This window comes from Pristiophorus japonicus, chromosome 13 (assembly GCF_044704955.1).
Source record: "Pristiophorus japonicus isolate sPriJap1 chromosome 13, sPriJap1.hap1, whole genome shotgun sequence".
In the NCBI taxonomy this organism is placed as follows: Eukaryota; Metazoa; Chordata; class Chondrichthyes; family Pristiophoridae; genus Pristiophorus; species Pristiophorus japonicus.
The window spans coordinates 164270025-164293172 of NC_091989.1; the positions used below are offsets into that span (position 1 = coordinate 164270025).

Sequence of the window (23148 nt, forward strand, 5' to 3'; positions counted from 1 at the left end):
ACGCTGACGCCCTGACACTGGGGAATCGTTGAACTGGCCTTCGGCGCCAAAAAACTCACTTTGCGCTTAATAAACAGCGAATATGTGCTCAGAATTGAATCAGGCCAAGTTTGTTTGGCCAGTCTCAGAATTCTTTCCGTGTTAATGAGTGTGAATACACAGGCTCATCTCCAACATTTGTAATAATTTCTATTGTTGCCAGTTGTCAAGAGCAAATGATTCAACAGCTAAGGAATGGTTGTGGACACTGTATTTAATTGAATTGCAGAAATCAATATTCTTATTCACTGACTATAGAAAAAGAACCTGATTTTTCTTTACATGAGCCAGTCTCCACTTTAGAAATAATGGCCAAGAAATCACGGCCTCTCCGGGGCCATACAGAGTTTCTGCGGACCCGGGAAGGCATCAGAAAAGCCGGTTTTCGGCGCACAATGCGCATGGGCTGAAAACCGGCTTTTCCGATCTGTCAAGTTTCTGGCTTGACAGATCTCCCGCATCTCGGGAGCGAGGACATTCCCATGGCAGAGATTGGGCTATTTGCCCATCTCTTGCCCTGCGAATGTCCTTAAAACTCTAGCGCCTGGTAAAAGCAATTAAAACTTTAAAAAACAATCGGCAAATTTTTTTTTCAAAAACATTTCTATCAACTTTAATTTCTATAGTGTATTTATGCGAGGTGTTTTTTTTTAATGTTTTGTGTAGTGTTTGGGGGTGTTTCTCATTCATAGTAATAGGAGTTTCAGACTTACGAAACTCCTATTACTATGAATAAGAATATACTATACCTGATTGTCTGCCCAGAGACATGTGCCTCCAGCTCCAGGCCTGCGCACGTCCTGACATGCACGTGCTGCGACACACAGTCAGGAGGGGTCTCCGGACCGGGATCTCGCGTGGACGCAGCAGCTTCAGGTAGGTGCGCTTCTTTTTTCTAGAATCCAGTCGAACGCCCGTGGGAAGGAGAAACCGGGATTTCTGGGCCGATGTGACGATTGTTAGGCAGCATTTATAGGGTCTCTGGTTCCCTGTTTCGACTAACTATTTTCATGATGAGCACACAAAAGGAGCTCTGTGACATAGATTATCTGCACATTTTACCAGAAATTCAGTTGAAACATTGTTGGAAAGAACTTCTAAAGATTTAGCATTCTTCACCATTTTTAAACAGTTCAGATCATTAGTCATGCATTTCACTGTTGCATAGTTCTGCTACTGTTTAATGATCCTATATGCCATTAAATCTCTCTCTTAGTCTTACAATATGGTACTTACCACCTTTTGAAGTGGACAGAAGTAAACAGTGGATAATCACATAACCTCCAGTGTTAAATATCATGGTAAAAGAGTACAAAAGTAAAATACTGCGGATGCTGGAATCTGAAATTACAACAAAACGTTGGAAATACTCAGCAAGTCCTCAACTTCTCTGTCTCCATCTCTGGGAATAGGCTATTGACCAACATTCACTATAAATCCACTGACTCCCATAGCTACCTGGACTACACCTCCTCCCACTCCGCTTCCTGTAAGGACTCCATTCCATTCTCCCAGTTTCTCCATCTGTCGCATTGGTTCTGACAATGCCATCTTCTACACTAGTGCTTCGAATAGGTCTTCCTTTTTCCTCAACCGAGGATTCCCCTCTTCAATGGTTGAAAGGGCTCTCGACCATGTTGGTTCTATTTTCCGCACTTGTGCTCTCACCTCTTCCCCTCCCTCTCAGAACCACGATAGGGTTCCCTTTGTCCTCATCTTTCATCCCACCAGCCTCCATGTTCAACGGATCATCCTCTGCCATTTCCGCCACCTGCAGCATGAAGCCACCACCAAACACATCTTCCCCTCCCCTCTCAGCATTCCGAAGGGACCGCTCCCTTCGCGACATCCTGCTCTACTCCTCAATCACCCCAGCACCCCCTCCTCTTCCCACGTACAAGCACAGGAGATACAACACCAGCCCTTTTATCTCCTCCCTTCCCATTGTCTATGGCCCCAAACACTCGTTCCAGCGATTTACTTGTACTTCTTTCAATTTAGTATATCATATTCGCTGCTCACGATGTGGTCTTCTCTACATTAGGGAGATCAAATGCAGATTGGGTGACTGCTTTGCAGCACACCTCTGTTCAGTCCGTAAGCGTGACCCAGAGCTTCTGGTCGCCTGTCGCTTTAATTCTCTGCTCCACTCCCACTCTGATCTCTCTGCCCTTGGCCTCTTCCAATGAAGTTCAACATAAGCTCGACGAACAGCACCTCATCTTTCATTAAGGCACTTTACAGCTTTCTGGACTCAACATCAAGTTCAACAATTTCAAACCATAACCCTGCCCCTATGTTTTTTTCTCTCTTTCCCATGGCATTTGTTGATTATTCTGCCATCTCCATTTACACCCTATCTAGACTCATCTTTTGTTTCTTAACTTGTCCTATTACCATCTCCTTTTGCCATCATCCCTTTTGTCTCTTAATCTCTCTGCCTTCCATCCCATCACAGATCTTCCCTTTAGTTCTTTCCTCCCCTCCCACTTTCCCTGTCCCTACACTTGCTTAAAAACCTGTTACATCTCTAACTTTTTCCAGTTTTGATGAAGGGTTAACTCTGTTTGCTGCCTGACCTGCTGAGTATTTCCAGCATTTTCTGTTTTTATTATGGTAAAAAGAGTAATTTGTTACTCCTGTGGAATGATATCCCAGTTACATCATCGGGAGGAGCGGCTAGCATCGCGCGATCTGAGCGGGCGCGGGAGTACAAAGGACGGCGGCAGTTTGAAGCAGTGGCAGATCGGGAGGACAGAAAGTAAAAAAAAAATCGAAATCGAAATGTGACGTCACAGCCAAGCAGGTAAGCTGGTGGATTGGTAAGTACTTTTTTCTTTTTCCTTTTTCTTTAACAAACCATGGGCATTGGTGTAAGTTAGGAACTGCAATTAAATAGATAAGTGATCTTAATTATCTAAGGAGAACTAATTAATTAAATCGACTGTTTGTTGAGTAGCAGCTGGGTGTGTTTTGCAAAGGTTTAGAGTTTAGTTCTACTCAATAGTTGCGAGTGTAACTAGAGGGATGGCAGGGCAGCTCAGTCCCGTGGATTGCACATCCTGTGGCATGTGGAAAATCCTGAATGCTTCGCGCAGCCAGGACGACCACGTGTGCAGGAGGTGTCTCCAGCTGCACCAACTCGAGCTCCGTGTTTTGGAGCTTGAGCGGCGGCTGGAGTTACTGCGGTGCATTCGTGAGACTGAGAGCCTCGTGGATAGCACGGTTCAGGAGGTGGTCACCCCATAAGCTTAAGAGTGTGTAGGCAGATAAGGATTGGGTGACCCCTGGACAAAAGAGGAGGACGAGGCAGGTAATGCAGGAGTCCCCTAAGTCCATCTTGCTCTCTAACCGGTACTCTGTTCTGAGTACCGGTGGGGCCGATGGTGACTCTGGGGAGCGAAGTCCACGGCACCATTGGTGGCTCAGCTGCACAGCAGGGGGGGCAGAGGGTGGGAGGAAGAAGAATGGAAGAGCTAGAGTGGTAGGGGATTCGATAGTCAGGAGAGCAGACAGGCGATTCTGCGGCCGCAGACGTGACTCCAAGATGGTATGTTGCCTCCCTGGTGCCAGGGTCAAGGATGTCACTGAGTGGCTGCAGGGCATTCTGGGGGGGAAGAGGGTGAACAGCCAGAGGTCATGTGCATATCAGTACCAATGACATAGGTAGAAAGAGGGATGAGGTCCTGCAGGCAGAGTTTAAGGAGCTAGGAGAGAGATTAAAAAACAGGACTTCAAGAGTAGTAATCTCCGGATTACCCCCAGTGCCACGAGCTAGTGAGTACAGAAATAGGAGGATAGAGCAGATGAATACATAGCTGGAGAGATGGTGCGGCGGGAGGGCTTTAGTTTCCGGAGGCATTGGGACCACTTCTGGGGGAGGTGGGACCTCTACAAGCCGGACGGGTTGCACCTCAACAGAGCCGGGACCAATATCCTCGTGGCGGGGGGATGGTTTACTAATGCTGTTGGGGAGGGTTTAAACTAGCTTGGCAGAGGGATGGGAACCTGAAAATAGATTCAGTAGGGAGGGGAGTAAAGCTGGAATTAGAAAGAAAAAAAGAGAGAGTTTGAAGGAGAGAGGAAACAAGCAGGAAAAAAGGGTAAAAAAAACGAATTTAAAGGCACTTTGTCTAAATGCACGTAGCATTTGTAACAGAATAGATGAGTTGTTAGCACAAATAGAGACAAATGGGTATGATCTGATAGCAAAACATTATTTTGCTTGCCAGCAAAAATATGAATAATAACTTATTTATATAGCGCCTTTAACATAGTAAAACGTCCCAAGGTGCTTCACAGCAGTGTTACAAGATAATGATGATCAGTGTTCCCCATGTAGTCTAACAATGTTTGCATTGAAAGATCAACCGTTATGACTTAATCACAGCAAGTTTATCAAGTAGTAATCAGTTTATTTCTGGGAAATAACATCATTTGTGTTTTAATGTGATCATTATGGCATAGCACAAATAATTTAAGATCATCTTATCCAGTAAAAAATGTGCACTATGCTTCATTCAAATAAACTAGAAATGTTTCAGGCTGCTGTTTGTCCTGCTGTTTTGAGCTTCTTGCAAAGCTGCAATTTAATCATGGGGGCAATATTGACAATGCCATATCTCGTGCAAGCCTTCTGCATGATGGTGCTGCGGAGGAGACGATTGATTAGACATCACCACGAGGAATCTCAAAGTATGTAGGATGATGGGCAGAACGCCTTACCCACATCGGATATATCGAGACAGGCGTTCAATACCTGCACCTGAGCGATGTAGACTATGTGAGAAGGCTGCGTTTCCGCAAAGTTGTAACCGAGATCTTTGAAGGTATGAGGCGTGAATTGGCTGGGATGGATTGGCGAATGATACTTAAGGGGTTGACTGTGGATGGGCAATGGCAGACATTTAGAGACCGCATGGATGAACTACAACAATTGTATATTCCTGTCTGGCATAGAAATAAAAAAGGGAAGGTGGCTCAACCGTGGCTATCAAGGGAAATCAGGGATAGTATTAAAGCCAAGGAAGTGGCATACAAATTGGCCAGAAATAGCAGCGAACCTGGGGACTGGGAGAAATTTAGAACTCAGCAGAGGAGGACAAAGGGTTTGATTAGGGCAGGGAAAATGGAGTATGAGAAGAAGCTTGCAGGGAACATTAAGACGGATTGCAAAAGTTTCTATAGATATGTAAAGAGAAAAAGGTTAGTAAAGACAAACGCAGTCAGAATCAGGGGAAGTCATAACGGGGAACAAAGAAATGGCGGACCAATTGAACAAGTACTTTGGTTCGGTATTCACGAAGGAGGACACGAACAACCTTCCGGTTATAAAAGGGGTCGGGGGGTCTAGTAAGGAGGAGGAACTGAGGGAAATCCTTATTAGCCGGGAAATTGTGTTGGGGAAATTGATGGGTTTGAAGGCCGATAAATCCCCAGGGCCTGATGGACTGCATCCCAGAGTACTTAAGGAGGTGGCCTTGGAAATAGTGGATGCGTTGACAGTCATTTTCCAACATTCCATTGACTCTGGATCAGTTCCTATGGAGTGGAGGGTAGCCAATGTAACCCCACTTTTTAAAAAAAGGAGGGAGAGAGAAAACAGGGAATTATAGACCGGTCAGCCTGACATCGGTAGTGGGTAAAATGATGGAATCAATTATTAAGGATGTCATAGCAGTGCATTTGGAAAGAGGTGACATGATAGGTCCAAGTCAGCATGGATTTGTGAAAGGGAAATCATGCTTGACAAATCTTCCGGAATTTTTTGAGGATGTTTCCAGTAGAGTGGATAAGGGAGAACCAGTTGATGTGGTATATTTGGACTTTCAGAAGGCGTTCGACAAGGTCCCACACAAGAGATTGATGTGCAAAGTTAGAGCACATGGGATTGGGGGTAGTGTACTGACATGGATTGAGAACTGGTTGTCAGACAGGAAGCAAAGAGTAGGAGTAAATGGGTACTTTTCAGAATGGCAGGCAGTGACTAGTGGGGTACCGCAAGGTTCTGTGCTGGGGCCCCAGCTGTTTACACTGTACATTAATGATTTAGATGAGGGGATTAAATGTAGTATCTCCAAATTTGCGGATGACACTAAGTTGGGTGGCAGTGTGAGCTGCGAGGAGGATGCTGTGAGGCTGCAGAGCGACTTGGATAGGTTAGGTGAATGGGCAAATGCATGGCAGATGAAGTATAATGTGGATAAATGTGAGGTTATCCACTTTGGTGGTAAAAACAGAGAGACAGACTATTATCTGAATGGTGACAGATTAGGAAAAGGGGAGGTGCAAAGAGACCTGGGTATCATGGTACATCAGTCATTGAAGGTTGGCATGCAGGTGCAGCAGGCGGTTAAGAAAGCAAATGGCATGTTGGCCTTCATAGCAAGGGGATTTGAGTACAGGGGCAGGGAGGTGTTGCTACAGTTGTACAGGGCATTGGTGAGGCCACACCTGGAGTATTGTGTACAGTTTTGGTCTCCTAACCTGAGGAAGGACATTCTTGCTATTGAGGGAGTGCAGCGAAGGTTCACCAGACTGATTCCCGGGATGGCGGGACTGACCTATCAAGAAAGACTGGATCAACTGGGCTTGTATTCACTGGAGTTCAGAAGAATGAGAGGGGACCTCATAGAAACATTTAAAATTCTGACGGGGTTAGACAGGTTAGATGCAGGAAAAATGTTCCCAATGTTGGGGAAGTCCAGAACCAGAGGTCACAGTCTAAGGATAAGGGGTAAGCCATTTAGGACCGAGATGCGGAGGAACTTCTTCACCCAGAGAGTGGTGAACCTGTGGAATTCTCTACCATAGAAAGTTGTTGAGGCCAATTCACTAAATATATTCAAAAAGGAGTTAGATGAGGTCCTTACTACTAGGGGGATCAAGGGGTATGGCGAGAAAGCAGGAATGGGGTACTGAAGTTGAATGTTCAGCCATGAACTCATTGAATGGCGGTGCAGGCTAGAAGGGCCGAATGGCCTACTCCTGCACCTATTTTCTATGTTTCTATGTTTCAGTCCTGCACCCTAGAAGTGTCAGGAGGACTGCTTTGTCAATTGAAGTAAAGGTTACAGCTGCACTTTCATTTTATGCATCTGGATCAATCCAGTCCACAACTGGGGATGTGTGCACCATTTCTCAACATGCAACACATATCTGCATTCGGCAGGTGACTGCTGCACTATATACCCGGAAGAATGACTACATAAAGTTCCCCATGACCGCCCAGGCAATGCGTGACAGGGCTGTGGACTTCTCCAGGATTGGTGGCATCCCAAAGATACAGGACTGCATTGATTGTACTCACATCGCCTTGTGAGCACATTTGGAGGATTCGGAGATGTACAGGAACAGAAAAGGCTTCCACTCCGTGAATGTACAGCTCGTCTGTGATGGCATGCATCGCATCATGTCAGTTGATGCAAGTTACCCTGGGAGCACCCATGATGCATTCATCCTACGCGAGAACGCTATATCGACCATGTTTCAGCAACAGCCAGAAGGCAGAGCTGGCTGCTGGGAGACAAAGGGTACGGCCTCGCCACCTGCTCATGACGCTCCTATGCATAACCCAGACGGAAGCTGACCGGGAATACAACATGTCGCACATTGCGACGCGCAGCATAATAGAGAGGAACATTGGCATCTTGAAGCAGCGTTTCTGATGCCTGGACCATTCCGGGGGCGACTTGCAATACTCCCCTGAGATTGTCAGTCAGTTCACTGTTGTGTGCTACATGTTGCATAACTTAGCCATCCTGAGGCAGCAGCACCTGGTAGTAGAAGACCCACCTGAGGTGAGTGTGGCTGATAATAATGATGGGGAACATGCAGATGAGGAGGAAGAAGAGGAAGCCATGCAACTACCTGAACCCAGAGCACGACGAGGAGGGTGGGCCATCGTGACCCTTTAACGATTGCTCGAGCCTTGCGCCAGCAGCTCATCAATGAATGCTTTGGTGCCTGAAGGCTCAGCGGCAACTATTCCAAATGGACCATGTTTATTGTTCGGACCTATTCCGTAATGTTATGTTGTATTAACAGAACAAATAATTGAAATGATTCTACTTTTGTTCAAAAAGTTGTGTTGTTAATGGAACAGATAATGGAAATGATTCAGTTACAGTTTAAAATATATTTTATTCAAAATTTTAACAAACGCTTGTTTGTACTTAACTTAACTAAAAATATTCTTGTATCAAACTTTAAGATCATTTACAAACTTTATCATTCAAAAACTTTTAAACTTGCAAATTTACATCACTTACAAAAAACGTTTAATGTGAGAACAGTTATAACAGTAACAACAATAACAACAGCAACAAAGAAAGGCTGCACTCATCTCCCACCTTATTCGAAGACCGCCTGTTGCGCTTGGTCTTGGTGACATCACCTCTGCCCGCAGGCGGTGGCGCAATGTTTCTCGGGTTGGACCAAGCTTATTCTTTTGAGCATCTTGGGTAATGCGCATTTCTTGAGGGGGGGGGGGGGGGCGGGGCGTGAGCAGGCAGTAATGTGGAAGGCCTGGCTTGGGCTTTTTCAGAGGCTGGTCTGGGGACTGGTGTGGGAGTGGCAGTTGATTCCGTCAATGGCCGTGGGGTCTGGGCGTGTTCCCTTATTGCAGCAGCTAACTCCGACATTCCCTCACTCATGTGCTCTGACAGTGTCTCAACTACCTGCAACATTCCCTCCCTCATGTGCCCGGACAGCGTTCCCATTTCTCGTGTTGTTACTTCTCCCAGCGGTCCCGATACCACCTCATCCACCCCACTGATAGCTTTTAGGAGTGATCACCCAAGATCAATGCTTTCCGCACTCATTGCCATCATCTGAATCACATCTGTTAGATCCTGCAAGAAACTGGTGTGCAAAATTAAGGCACATGGCATTGGGGGTAATGTACCGACGTGGATAGAGAACTGGTTGGCAGACAGGAAGCAGAGAGTTGGGATAAACGGGTCCTTTTCAGAATGGCAGGCAGTAACTAGTGGGGTGCCGCAGGGCTCAATGCTGGGACCCCAGCTCTTTACAATATACATCAATGATTTGGATGAAGGAATTGAGTGTAATATCTCCAAGTTTGCAGATGACACTAAACTGGGTGGCGGTGTGAGCTGTGAGGAGGACGCTAAGAGGCTGCAGGGTGACTTGGACAGGTTAGGTGAGTGGGCAAACGCATGGCAGATGCAGTATAATGTGGATAAATGTGAGGTTATCCACTTTGGTGGCAAAAACACGAAGGCAGATTATCTGAATGGTGGCAGATTAGGAAAAGGGGAGGTGCAACGAGACCTGGGTGTCATGGTACATCAGTCATTGAAAATTGGCATGCAGGTACAGCAGGCAGTGAAGGCGGCAAATGGTATGTTGGCCTTCATTGCTATGGGATTTGAGTATAGGAGCAGGGAGATCTTACTGCAGTTGTACAGGGCCTTAGTGAGGTCCCACCTGGAATATTGTGTTCAGTTTTGGTATCCTAATCTGAGGAAGGACGTTCTTGCTATTGAGGGAGTGCAGCAAAGGTTCACCAGACTGATTCCCGGGATGGCAGGACTGACATATGAGGAGAGACTGGATCGACTGGGCCTGTATTCACTGGAGTTTAGAAGGATGAGAGATGAGAAGGGTTCTCATAGAAACATATAAAATTCTGATGGGACTGGACAGGTTAGATGCAGGAAGAATGTTCCCGATGTTGGGGAAGTCCAGAACCAGGGACTTAGTCTAAGGATAAGGGGGTAAGCCATTTAGGACTGAGATGAGGAGAAACTTCTTCACTCAGAGAGTGCTAACCTGTGGAATTCTCTACCGCAGAGAGTTGTTGATGCCAGTTCGTTGGATATATTCAAGAGGGAGTTAGATATGGCCCTTATGGCTAAAGGGATCAAGGGGTATGGAGAGAAAGCAGGAAAGAGGTACTGAGGTGAATGATCAGCCATGATCTTATTGAATGGTGGTGCAGGCTCAAAGGGCTGAATGGCCTATTTTCTATGTTTCTATGCACATCAGGAGAGCGCTGTCGAGCTCTGCTTCCCCGCCTCACCATGGGTGTGACTCGCTGTATCCCACTGGGTCCCGCAGCCTCAGACTGTGGGGCCCTGGATGTGCCTTGCTGCAACCCCCGATTTTGGACTGTGCGAAACCATGGAATGTCCCAACACTTGTACCACTCAGGAAAGGGGCTGACACCTCAATGGGCGGACCTGCACCTCCTCCAGAGTGAGGGCTTCATTCTCCCCCTTCCTCTTCCTGTTCCCCTTACCCCCATGCTCTTGGTCTGGAAAGTGGGATTGGAAGATGTTCTCCTCTTCAGGCTCGTCTACATCTGAATCTTCTTCTGCATCGGCTTCAGCCTCGTCAGGGTTGGTCTCAAGTTCTGCAAAATACAACAGAACAGACAAATGGGCAGCAGAGGAGGGGGCAGGATGGCATGAGTAGGCTCACAAAGCGCAGGCAGCAAGCTCATTTGAAGGACCACGATGAATGATAGTACATTGCATCAACCAAAGCATAGCTGACGGAGAAATCCCCATGAACTGAAGCATAGCTAGCCTGCACAGTACTTGATTTTTTTAGCAAAGCCAGAATGTGGAATTTGCAGGACTTGCCCTCTCCCTCGAGTGTGGGCCCAGCTCGTGCAGTGGTGGTTGCTTTTCTCCAGGCAGGACCCATCAAAGTGGTGACCCTGTCTTTCAAGTTTGGGTGCAGATTTGCCAGGCCTTCTCCTGTTCGAGTTATTTCCCTTTTGTTGTGTGCCACTTTCCTCTGCAAAGATGAAAATATAACTTTTTAGAGAGCGTGTCTTTCTGCTGGGTGGGACATACAGATGGTCACATTTACAAACTGCAATTCCAGTGAATAAATGAAAATATTACTTACACTAACTACTTGACCAAGGTCCTGCCACTTCTTTTTGCACTAGTGTCCAGACCTCAGGGTGGTCACCATTGCACAGTAATCTTCTGCAAGTTGGTTCCAGCGTTTCATTTATTTTTGTGAAACTTTTATGTGACCTCTGCTAGTGTCCAGCTCGTGCCATCTGGCCTCAATTACAGTAACTAGTGCCTCCACTTCGTCCTGAGAGAAATTTTTGGTCCTTGAGCCGTGTTGCATATTGCAGCTCCAATTTTTCATTGAGAATTAAAGTTCTCACACACAACTGGCTCTTTAAAAATGGCCAAATGCAGACCGGGAGCTGCACTGGGCATGCGCGTCCATAGCAGTCAACTAAAAAATGCTCTTTTTTTCACGCATACACAGAAGGGGGGGGGCATCGTTTTTTCAATGCAGGCATTAGGTTCCACCCCGCAAAGCTAAAGGACAGGTTGCGCGGGCCAATTTCAAAAATTAGAACGGGAAACTTGCAAGATTTTTTTTTGGAGTAATCGGGGCCAAATAAAACGGCATAACTCTTGTAATATGCCAAAAAACAGCATTGGCGAAAACTGCACCCAGTAAAACATTCACATAATTCCCCAACTGTCCCCAGCTGAAAAACATGAGAAAAAACACTTTGTTCAACACAAGCTGGATTCATGCCAACTCCTAATAAAAGACTCCTAACTGGTCTATTTACATGACAACTCCCTCTGTAATCCCAGATGACTGCAGTTCCATGATATTACTTTCATTTGCCTGCTTAAAAAAAAAAGTCTCTCATCTTCCAAACAATTCGATCACCAACATAGATGAACTAAATTGCTGATAGTGCTTCTACTCCTACAGCACTCTAAAGCTGCTTCTATACTGCTGCTGTTACAGTTGAAAACTTGAAGATTTTCTCTCCTGGATCACAAAAAACTGCATCTACAAATCTGCCACCAGGATAAGGGAGTCAGTTATCAATGTAAACGCCAAGTGCTGGATTATAGATAACCGTCTCCTGATATCTCAAATGCAACTTCATAAGTTGCTTCAGATCTAGTGCTAGATTATTTATCTTGCACTGCACAAACTTCCAAACTCACTTCCGTTTAAGGCCCCATTCAACACAGGTACAACTAAAACCCAACCCAAGCTTCAGTGGTGATGTCATGGTATTACAATACATGCGCAAATTGGTCAATTCTGGAGACACTCAAATTATTCTTAACTTTATCCCAGGAGGGACAACTAATCATTTCAATGATTATTGAAAATGTCTCTTCCTTAGCTCTTCATTGCTCTTCAGGATCCAAGCTACAGAAGACTGTATTTACACCCCTATCTAAGATCTGAAACCACCGGATGTTCGAGTTAGACAGGAGAGGCTATCTATCTTCAAATCCATTTACACACCATCTTCAGTGTTACTGCAAAGGTTTTGTGATGTAACCTTAATTAGATTGGATCTCTTTCCAGCATTTTAGTTTGAAGCCACACATAAACCACGTACTAACAAAGGCATACTTATAGGATTATGCAGATTTCATCAAGCAGAATTGTGCATTTATAAGCAGAATAGACTGCTGTGTACAGTCTAGAGTGCATAGGTTTTAGAAGCTACAAACGTAAAGCATGTGTTTTTAGCCACGATAACAAAACTGTACCTCTTTCATTTGATCCTAACAAAATTGCATTCAGTAGCACTGTCGAGAATATGTTAAAATAATTTTGTTAATAAACTGCTTTGCTGTAAAATAGTTAAGTCGATTATTTAATACACAAAATATTCATCACTAATACAAGTCAATACTACAATACATTTTTAAATGTTTCTCAGCACTCATCAAAAACATATAACTTGAAGTTGCCTTAATTAAATATTCACTTGCCAAAAAATGGTTATAATTTATTTTGAAAAATAATACAGAAACATTTGGTAAAGCTATGCATTGGCGCAGAGGAAAGCTGTAAGAGTCTAGAAAAGATTACATGCAAGAAAGTACAGAATGGACCAATGAACATTCAATTGTACAGTGATGAAATGGTGATGTTACAGAAATTACCACCATTTAAAAAAAAATTATTTGTTTGTCTTCTAGATCACATCCAATTCAGTAAACTTAGTTGATCTTACTTTCAAGTTGAGTACACAATTATTTTTGAATTTCAAAAACTAACCTGAAATTGCTTGGGAAGAGATGCTGCAACTTTACTCAAGTGGTGCCATTAATGAATCTTCAAAGAATTGTTCACTTACTCTTTTTCTTTCAATTCTGGCAAGTCCAAATACCAGTGTTCATCACTAATTATCTTCTTTTCTTCTTCTTCCAACTGCTTCTTGGTCTCTGTATCCAAACTCCGCTGCATAAACTAAAAGAAAATCAAATACTAACATCAATTACTCTTAGAAATTAAAAACAGTTTTAATTTGTTGATTTAAAGTATCAAAGCCAAACGTATCATAGTTAAGAGTGATGCCACAATGACCCCATGTTGTATTCTAAGCAATCCGTCTGAAACAAGTCAGTATCCTTCGTAAGTTATTTTGAGGTTATATATCCCTTACTGGCGATTTCCTTGCTGTTCATTGTTTCATTCTATACTTTCTTGCATGTAATCCTTTCTAGACTCGCACAGCTTTCCTCTGCGCCAATGCATACCTTTACCAAATGCCCCTGTGCACTACTACTGTGATGTATGGTAAAAGTAAAGTGCTGGCAAAATGATTTATTTCAAACAGAACAAGATCACTTTTGAACAATATTCACAGATATTGGAAACTAACCCAAGTAATACAAACTAGTGTAAACACAACAGCAAATATTTTTTCCAAACTGAATTACAGCTGCAACGGTGTATGTAAAAGACCCCATGGCATGATTCAAAGAAAGGCAGGCGAGTTCTCCAGGGTCCTGACCAACATTTAACCCTCAACCAACACCATCACAAACAGATTAACTGGTCATCATTGCATTGCTGTTTGAGGAACTTTGTCATGCACAATAACTGGCTTTCACGTTTCCGACACAACAATAGTGACCGCACTTCAAAAGTAATTCATCGATTGTCAAGTGCTTTGGAAGTCCCGAGGACATAAAAAAGGTGCTATTTAAAATGAAAGTTCTTCCTTAAAGCTCGAATTTCATCATGCTGCAATACTAAGAACATAAGAACATAAGAAATAGGAGCAGGAGTAGGCCATACAGCCCCTCGAGCCTGCTCCGCCATTCAATATGATCATGGCTGATCCAATCATGGACTCAGCTCCACTTCCCCGCCTGCTTCCTATAACCCCTTATCGTTTAAGAAACTGAATAAATTTAAGACAGAAATAGACAATGTCCCAGCTTCCACAGCTCTATGAGGCAGCGAATTCCACAGATTTACAACCCTCAGAGAAATTTCTCATCTGTTTTAAATGGGCAGCCCCTTATTCTAAGATTGTGCCCTATAGTTCTAGTCTCCCCCATCAGTGGAAACATCCTCTCTCCACCCACCTTGTCAAGCCCCCTCATAATTTAATGGGCCCAAGTTTCCACATGATTTGTGCCTGATTTTTAGGAGCAACTGGTGGAGAACGGACTATCTTAGAAATCGCAATTCTCCACATTTTTTTTTCTGCAGTTCTAGTCAGGTAGAACAGTTCCACTTTGGAACAGAATTTTTTCTTCAAAAGGGGGCGTGTCCGGCCACTGATGCCTAATTTCAAAGTTTCCACAGTGAAAACGTACTCCAAACTAACTTAGAATGGAGCAAGTGAAGATTTTTGTAGAACTGAAAAAAAACCTTGTCTACACATTAAAAAAATCAGGTGCAAGTTACAAATTAGGCGTCCAGAACGAGGTGGGGGGAGGGAAGTCATTAAATTCTATAATAAATCCTTATTTATACTTATACAAATATTATACAAATAAATCCAACCTGAATAAAAAATTTTAAGCAAAGAAAAGATTAAATAAACCATCTTCCTACCTGTGAGAAAGTGCTTCAGCCATTCAGCCAGGGAGAATGCTGCGGCGGGGGGGGGGGGGGGGAGGGGGAAGGAAGCCGTTCGTTCCCGCTGGGGGGGGGGGGGGGGGGGGAAACGGCTGCCTCAACTTTATGAGGCTTCCTGCAGCCTTCTCACTGTTGCAAGAAGCCTCAGTGTTGATGGCAATGTGCTTTTATTAAAAAAATGTTCAAAAATTAAACAGCTACAAAGAACTACAAAAATGGCCGAGTGCCAATGTTTCCTTCACACTGCGCGTGTGTGAACGCTCCAACGCGCACGCACAGCGTTGCCGGCAGGAAAAAAACAAATTTAAATGGTACCCGCCCCCTCCCACTTACAAAATCAGCGCCGCGCCAAGCAGACATGGAGCTGCAGGGCGCTCCAGAATCGCGCGTTTTTTTCCAGCGCCGTTTTTCCAGCTCGGAGGGGCGCCCGTTTTTTATCGTGTGGAAACTTGGGCCCTATATGTTTCGATAAGATCATCTCTCATTTTTCTGAATTCTAACCTACTCAGCCTTTCCTGATAAGTCAACCCCCTCATCTCCAGAATCAACCTAGTGAACCTTCTCTGAACTGCCTCGAAAGCAAGTATATTCTTTTGTAAACATGGAAACCAAAACTGCACACAGTATTCCAGGGGTGTCCTCACCAATACCCAGTACAACTGTAGCAAGACCTCCCTGCTTTTATACTCTATCCCCTTTGCAATAAAAGGCCAAGATTCCATTGGCCTTCCTGATCACTTGCTGTACCTGCATACTATCCTTTTCTGTTTCGTGCACAAGTACTCCCAGGTCCTGCTGTACTGCAGCACTTTGAAATCTTTCTCCATTTAAATAATAACATACTCTTTGATTTTTTTTTCCTGCCAAATTGTATGACCTCACACTTTCCAACATTATACTCCATGTGCCAAATTTTTGCCCACTCACTTAGCCTGTCTATGTCCTTTTGCAGATTTTGTGTGTCCTCCTCACACATTGCTTTTCCTCCCGTCTTTGTATCATCAGCAAACTTGGCTACACTATACTCGGTCCTTTCTTCCAAGTCGTTAATATAAATTGTAAATAATTGGGGTCCCAGCACCGATCCCTGCGGCACCCCACTAGTTACTGATTGCCAACCAGAGACTGAACCATTTATCCCGCCTCTCTGTTTTCTGTTAGTTAGCCAATCCTCTATCCATGCTAATATATTACCCCAACCCCGTCAACTTTTATCTTGTGCAGTAACCTTTTATGTGGCACCTTACTATGGCACTTTACTGTGTGTACTCAGCAGTTTTCAATGCATTTAAATGAGAATGTCGACTAACATAATGCAAATCACTGCATTTATACCACATTAAATTAATCAATTATTGCTCAGATGTCATCCCTATGGTGGTAGTAGATTTTCTTTTGTGGAGGGGGAGGGGGGGGGGCATGAGAGACAGAATCAAGTTAAATTTCCCATATCTTTCTGACTATTCCATGGATGAACAGACACAGAATAAGATTTTTCTTTTTAAAAACATAACTTTTATTTTATTTTTGTTAACTGCATTTATGTTTTAACCTAGTTAAGAATCTGGCAGCAATGTGGGAATGTGTTTTTTGTAATCTTGTAGATTTGCAGTCATCTGTAAAATATAAATTTGGCAGAATTTAGTTGACTTTCACAGTACAGTAACTCTAAACCTGTTCTTCTGTGTACAGTAGGTTAAATAAAATACTGGGGTCAAACTCTTTGCCCATCACCTTAACTACTTTTTAAATAAATTTTTTTTTTAAACCCAATCTGTTTTTCCAGGCTACATTTGTTTGGACTCCCTCAACTGTTAACTCATTTTTTTGTGTGTCTGCAGATTAATTTGAAAATTTACAGTAAATAATGCATCACAAATGCAATGTCTGCAATTTATTTTCCTAAATTACTGAACACTGAAAATGAAGAGAAAAAGATATCAACCAAATTTGTTAAAAATCACTATTTGCCTTTAGCTGAACAGCCTCTATAATCATGCAGTCCAACTCACATAGATTAGAGAAAACGTGCAGACACTTTGACTTATGGACCATTATTAAGGAAGATTACAGAAACTGTGCGATGCAGTGACACTTTTATCTGCAAGATGCAGGCCACATCTACTGCCCTTATGGTTAATAGGACAGCACTTCCGAAAGTGGAACTGGAAGTGGCAGATACTGTATCAGTAAGAGACTTTAACACTGTGTGCACGCTTGAGTAATTGGGCTTTCACAGGTAAGCTTCTAAAGTATACGTATGGCTGTGGTATAGCCAGATTAAGTGATACGTAAGCAGAGGGATATATTCGTGGATGCAGTACCTGGAAGGGAAAAATATCACTAAAATGGAGATAACAATTGTACCCAAAGGTTATAGTCATGCAATTAAACAATAATTGACATTATTAGTGTCAAAGTATTAAGTAGCTCTATTGTGTAAAAATTTTAGAAATATCCTGATTCCTTAAAATCTTCTACTGTAACCATAAAACATGCCCTACCTATATTAGCACTCATTTTAGTTTTTGATAAATGGCCAGGCCTTCTGATGCATTCCAAGGGCTGATGATACAAATGTGTTGAAATGCTGATAGCTCCACAATTTCTGCCAAGCAATGTTAGCTTTGAAAATGCCTCATACGTTTAGGACATAAAACTTTAATACAAAGCAATTACTGAGCATTCTAGCGTGCATGTAAAATGTATTAGTTGAGTGCCACTTTTCAGAGATTTAGCTTGGTTAGCAGTCTACAATGAATAAATGCATTGCTTGAAATGGTCAAACATCAATTGGACTCTTAATGATTGGAATGATCCAGGAGTGACATATAGAACAAGTAATTTACTTTAGGTCAGTTGTGGATAAAATAACAAACTTATAATAGAGCACATTTTCATTCTAGTAAGTTATTCCAGAAAGGGGCTGTTCAATACTGCAACAGGACTGCAAAACCCCAGTCTTGCAATGTGGATCAGGCAATTCACTGCTCACAGTATCACCAGCTCAAATATTAGAGAGAAGCAAACTGGCAACACAATTTTGCTTTGAATGATTTCAATGTGCAGTTTTGCTAGTCTTCAAAGCTAAACAACAGTGATTCTTCAGATGATCCTTTTAATTAATTACAAAATAGTTCACAGCCAGTTGCTAAGAATATGGAAAACTTCACCAATGAAAAATTCTGGATATCCATGTAGGACACTGGTTCTGCATCATCCAAAAGAATTTCAAAACAAAATAAAAAGCAAAGAAATACTGCAAATAGGAAGCAAAATCAGTGTTTTGATAAAGGCCTAAAACAATAACTTGTCAGTTCTGTCCACAGATGCTGACTGACTGTGTGTTTCAACATCATGAGCTGGATTTTTGGGTCTCCTCCACTCCGTTTCTTGCCCCAGAGCGGCGGCAATGGGTTTTGGCTGGGTTATCAGCTTCCAGCGCCCTGCAGCGATCCCTCAGGTCCAGTTTTGCGGCGGAGTGGAGCAGCACCGCCCAGAAGAACTGCACCCGGTGTACAACACCCCTGGTTGTGACAGCGGCGTGAGTTTTGACTATTGCCCGACCAGTCCGCCGGAAAACGCGCCTCGCACTGACGCAGGGCCCAGCTGCTCAAACTTAATTGCTGAGGCGCAAACTATTCCCGGGCGCTCGCTTTCGTGCCCTGCCGCCATTATCGCCCCAAAAACATCAAAGCCGAAAAACCAGCCCTTTATGGGTTTGTTTCTAAAATAACACGATGTTCTTTTTTTGCTGCTTATTGCAAGAACTGTGCCAATAAGTCATCAATGCAGTTAATTGTATCGCTTCCTCAGGCTGGATTGTCTGGGGTATCATTCATCAACTGCACTTCTGAGAACACATGCATTAGTATTTTTTGACTGAGTTGCGATTCCAGGATTTCTTAATTTAAAACTTAATTTTGGGATTAGATATATATATATTTTTTTAAAAAGACCACAAACGTGGAACATACAGGTATATCTGCCATATTGTCTCAACATCTCAAAATTACTTCATACAATGAATTGCTTTGTTTTGAAGTACAGTGACTGTTTTGTCGGCAAAGTCCTTTCTTTGTTAAAATATACATACATAGTATAATCTGTTTTTTTGATTTTTTCAATTATATCTATTTTGCTCATTTATTCTTCCCTGCATAAAAACATTATTTACCTTGGGGTCTAGCAGTCCTCACTAAGCTAGTATCCACATACTATTGGTAAGGTTAGCCATACAAGTCCCTTTCACTTTTCGTGATCTCATGTCTCACTGTTCAACTCTTTCAACCTAGAAAGATATGACCATAGAATTAAAATTTCCCCTATGAAATGAAGTCGCCTAGATTTGTTATCTTTATCCTTCCAAGAGGGGGCACTGATAATCTCTATCCACTAGTTGTGTCAGGGAAATTAACAATTGGTAGCAAGCAATGCATGTGCAGTATCCTACCCAAGATTCATTCTCAGCTCAGTGACAAATGTAATCAGCCTTAATACTGGACCATACATACAATCTATACCCTATCGAACAGTAGCCGCATATTGGAATCTACATTCTGTCCAAGTTTGCAATGGGAAGAATTGAAATCTGACAGTAACAGCCTCCTCACCTATCCCCAAGTGATAATTTCAAAGAACTGCCCCATTCTCATGTCATATCAGATTAGGCAAGAAATACAGCTCTTTGCAGAAACCAGTGCGACAAGAAGATGGATTTCAGGTTAAGGAGTTCTACGTTAATGTAAGAGATTGAAGTTCAAATGCATATTTCACACCTCAGTGCACAAGGAAATCAAGTCAAACAGTGGAGTCATAGTGTCATCATCATCATAGGTCCCTTGAAACGAGGATGACTTGCTTCCATGCCAAAAAAGGATGAGTTCACAGGTGTTTCAATGAAGGACCCTCAAGGGTGGAAGATACCTGGATTTTTTTTAACATGTGGTGGCCGTTGCACACCAGCTACCACACGGGTTTGACAAAACTAGGTCTTGGTCCAGTGGCAAGGATTACCCAAGACCAGCTCTGCTGCACGGACCTAGTGCGCGCACATATCGCAGTATGGGCTGGCCCGTGCTGCCCCTGGCCTCGAACTCACGCCTCTCCTGGGCCCCGATCACGTCCTTCTACAGTCTCTTGCCGCTCCTTCGCACTGATCTTGCCACTCCTGCTGTATCTGCCCATGTTCCAATCACCGACCTGGACCTTGATGACGTCACTCTTCACTGCCGTCACCCTCCTGCACCAGCACGTGCTGCTCCCTGTAGTGGTATGCCTCCACGCTGCTCCTTTTATGGCCCCGGCCTGCCACTGGTGTTCTCACGCAGGTTGGGGCGTCCACACTGCTCCTTTTATGGACCCGACCTGTCGCTGGTGTTGCGGTTGGATAGTTCCCTCAAGTAGCTCTCATTACACATGTTCTGGGTTAGGAATAGAGCCATACATGGCAGAGAATTTACCAAGGCAGCAAGATGTTAGGCCATTCATCCCATTGAAACTTTTGTGTCAGACAACAAAGGAGGGCGAATGTTCAGCCACAGCTCTGGTGCTGGCTCAGTTTCAAAATGGCCGATCTGACCTAATAATTATTAGTGCTCTGTAACCTTTCACTAAATTTAAAACTTAAAGCAAAAATGTAGATGAAAGCAGTCCCCCTCCCCCTCCTCAATGGCTCACTTGGTGAAGCCAGTGTGTGACAACTCACAGGCCAGAATGTCCCATATTCAGTTCACAATCACGATCTCAGTTGTCATAGCTACAATTAACCTCATCGTTCTAGGGAGGGAAAAATCAGCAGGATTCCCAGTGCAGATTGCCTCCCAGTGGCTCCTACTGCAATGTATGTATGTACGATATATTACATATATATTGCACTGAATGACAAGATTGGACTTGGTTGTGGTGTCCTACCCCCAAGTTGAATAGCCTGTCATCATTAACTGTCTGGCCTCACAAATGAAGAATGGCTGACCATCAGCCTGATAGACCAAGACTGAGACAAGATACTGGAGGACTGCCAGTGTTTATAGAACTAATTGTACACCAGCAAGGAGTTGTGCCTTTATGAGAAGTCAGTGGAACAAGAGAGAACCAGTGGATGTGGTGTATTTGGACTTTCAAAAGGCTTTTGACAAGGTCCCACACAAGAGATTAATGGTGCAAAATTAAAGCACATGGTATTGGGGGTAATGTATTGACGTGGATAGAGAACTGGTTGGCAGACAGGAAGCAAAGAGTAGGAATAAACAGGTCCTTTTCAGAATGGCAGGCAGTGACTAGTAGCGTACCGCAAGGTTCAGTGCTGGGACCCCAGCTATTTACAATATACATTAATGATTTAGACGAAGGAATTGAATGTAATATCTCCAAGTTTGCAGATGACACTAAGCTGGGTGGCAGTGTGAGATGTGAGGAGGATGCTAAGAGGCTGCAGGGTGACTTGGACAGGTTAGGCAAGTGGGCAAATACATTGCAGATACAGTATAATGTATATAAATGTGAGGCTATTCACTTTGGTGGCAAAAACAGGAAGGCAGAATATTATTTGAATGGTGACAGATTAGAAAAAGGGGAGGTGAAAAGAGACCATGGTACATCAGTCATTGAAAATTGGCATGCAGGTACAGCAGGCGGTGAAGGCGGCAAATGGCATGTTGGCCTTCAAAGCGAGAGGATTTGAGTATAGGAGCAGGGAGGTCTTACTGAAGTTGTACAGGGCCTTGTGAGGCCACACCTTGAATATTGTGTACAGTTTTGGTCTCCTAATCTGAGGCAGGACATTCTTGCTATTGAGGGCGTGCAGCGAAGGTTCACCAGACTGATTCCCGGGATGGCAGGACTGGCATATGAAGAAAGACTGGATCGACTAGGCTTACATTCACTGGAATTTAGAAGAATGGGAGGGGATCTCATAGAAACACAAAATTCTGCCGGGATTGGACAGGTTAGATGCAGGAAGAATGTTCCCGATGTTGGGGAAGTCTAGAACCAGGAGTCACAGTCTAAGGATAAGGGGTAAGCCATTTAGGACAGAGATGAGGAGAAACTTTTTCACGCAGAGAATTGTGAACCTGTGGAATTCTCTACTACAGAAAGTTGTTGAGGCCAGTTCGTTAGATATATTCAAAAGGGAGTTAGATGTGGCCCTTACAGCTAAAGGGATCAAGGGGTATGAAGAGAATGCAGGAATGGGGTACTGAAGTTGCATGATCATATTGAATGGTGGTGCAGGCTCGAATGGCCTACTCCTGCACTTATTTTCTATGTTTCTATGTTTAGTTGGTTCACCTCCAGCGGTGGTACTGTGCATGAATGCTCCCTCTAAGCTGCGTGGCCGAGCAGCAATGGGAAAGGTCCCACGCAGGCCGCTCACCGGTTTTTCCATTGTAAGTACTGCGCATGCGCAGAAATTTAAAGGAATCATGCAGCAAAAGAAACAGGCCACGCAGAACAACGTGCAGCTTGCAGGGAACATTGCAGTGCGCATTTGGGAATTTCTTCATTACGTTTCCTGAACTTGAGTAAGCGAGTTGTGTACATATGGAGAGCAGGTCCACTCCTTACTGGGCAAACAGAAACCTCTACAGGATTAGATTTCTCAGTAACTTGATTTAGAGACTCAAACACACGGTGATAGGTTTCTGCAGTATCAGACACCCAGCTGACCAAAGAAAAATCATTACATCCAATTATTTCATTTAGCATGGCATGGTACCAGAAAGGTTTTTAATTTTTCTGCTAATGAGTTGCCATTGTATGTCCACTTCATTTTATTCCATTCAGATCTGTATAGAAAGGTGAACTTGCATTTATGTAGTGCTTTGTTGTATCCACAAGACATCCAATGAATTTGTTTTGAAATGTATGTGCTGTTATGTAGGCAAATGTGGCAGCTAATCTGTACAGTAACATTCCACAAACAGCAAATAACACAAATGTCCCATTAATCTGTTTTTAGTAAAGCTGATTGAGGGAGTAATGTTGGCGAGGACACGGAGATCTCCCTACTTCTCTTCAAATGATACTACAGAATTTTTTATGACCACCGAAAAGGCAGACAGCTCACATCTGACAATGCAGGACCCCCTTTTGGCCTTCTGACTGTTCAACCCAACACTTGGAAATTGCACTGTGAAACTATAACATCACAAGGCTTTTGTTTCTGTTGACAATATCATAGAATAGAATCATAGAATAGTATAGCACAGAAGGCGGCCATTCGGCCCATCAAGTTTGCACTGGCTC

At 43.5% G+C, this 23148-nt stretch overlaps 1 protein-coding gene across 2 annotated transcripts in view; it reads right to left on the reverse strand.

The window, feature by feature from the left end:
• The window catches only part of mphosph6 (M-phase phosphoprotein 6), a 55597-nt gene that overhangs the window by 19675 nt on the left and 12774 nt on the right, over window positions 1-23148 (reverse strand). Inside the window, exons 2-3 of one of the 2 annotated variants that reach the window (XM_070898240.1) lie at window positions 19079-19192; window positions 13163-13275 (exon numbers count right to left, since the gene is read on the reverse strand). In XM_070898240.1, the coding sequence (XP_070754341.1) occupies window positions 13163-13272 (110 nt within the window). In that variant the 5' untranslated portion in view covers window positions 13273-13275; window positions 19079-19192. The remainder of the gene's footprint in view (window positions 1-13162; window positions 13276-19078; window positions 19193-23148) is intronic. The other variant, XM_070898239.1, reaches the window with a different exon arrangement.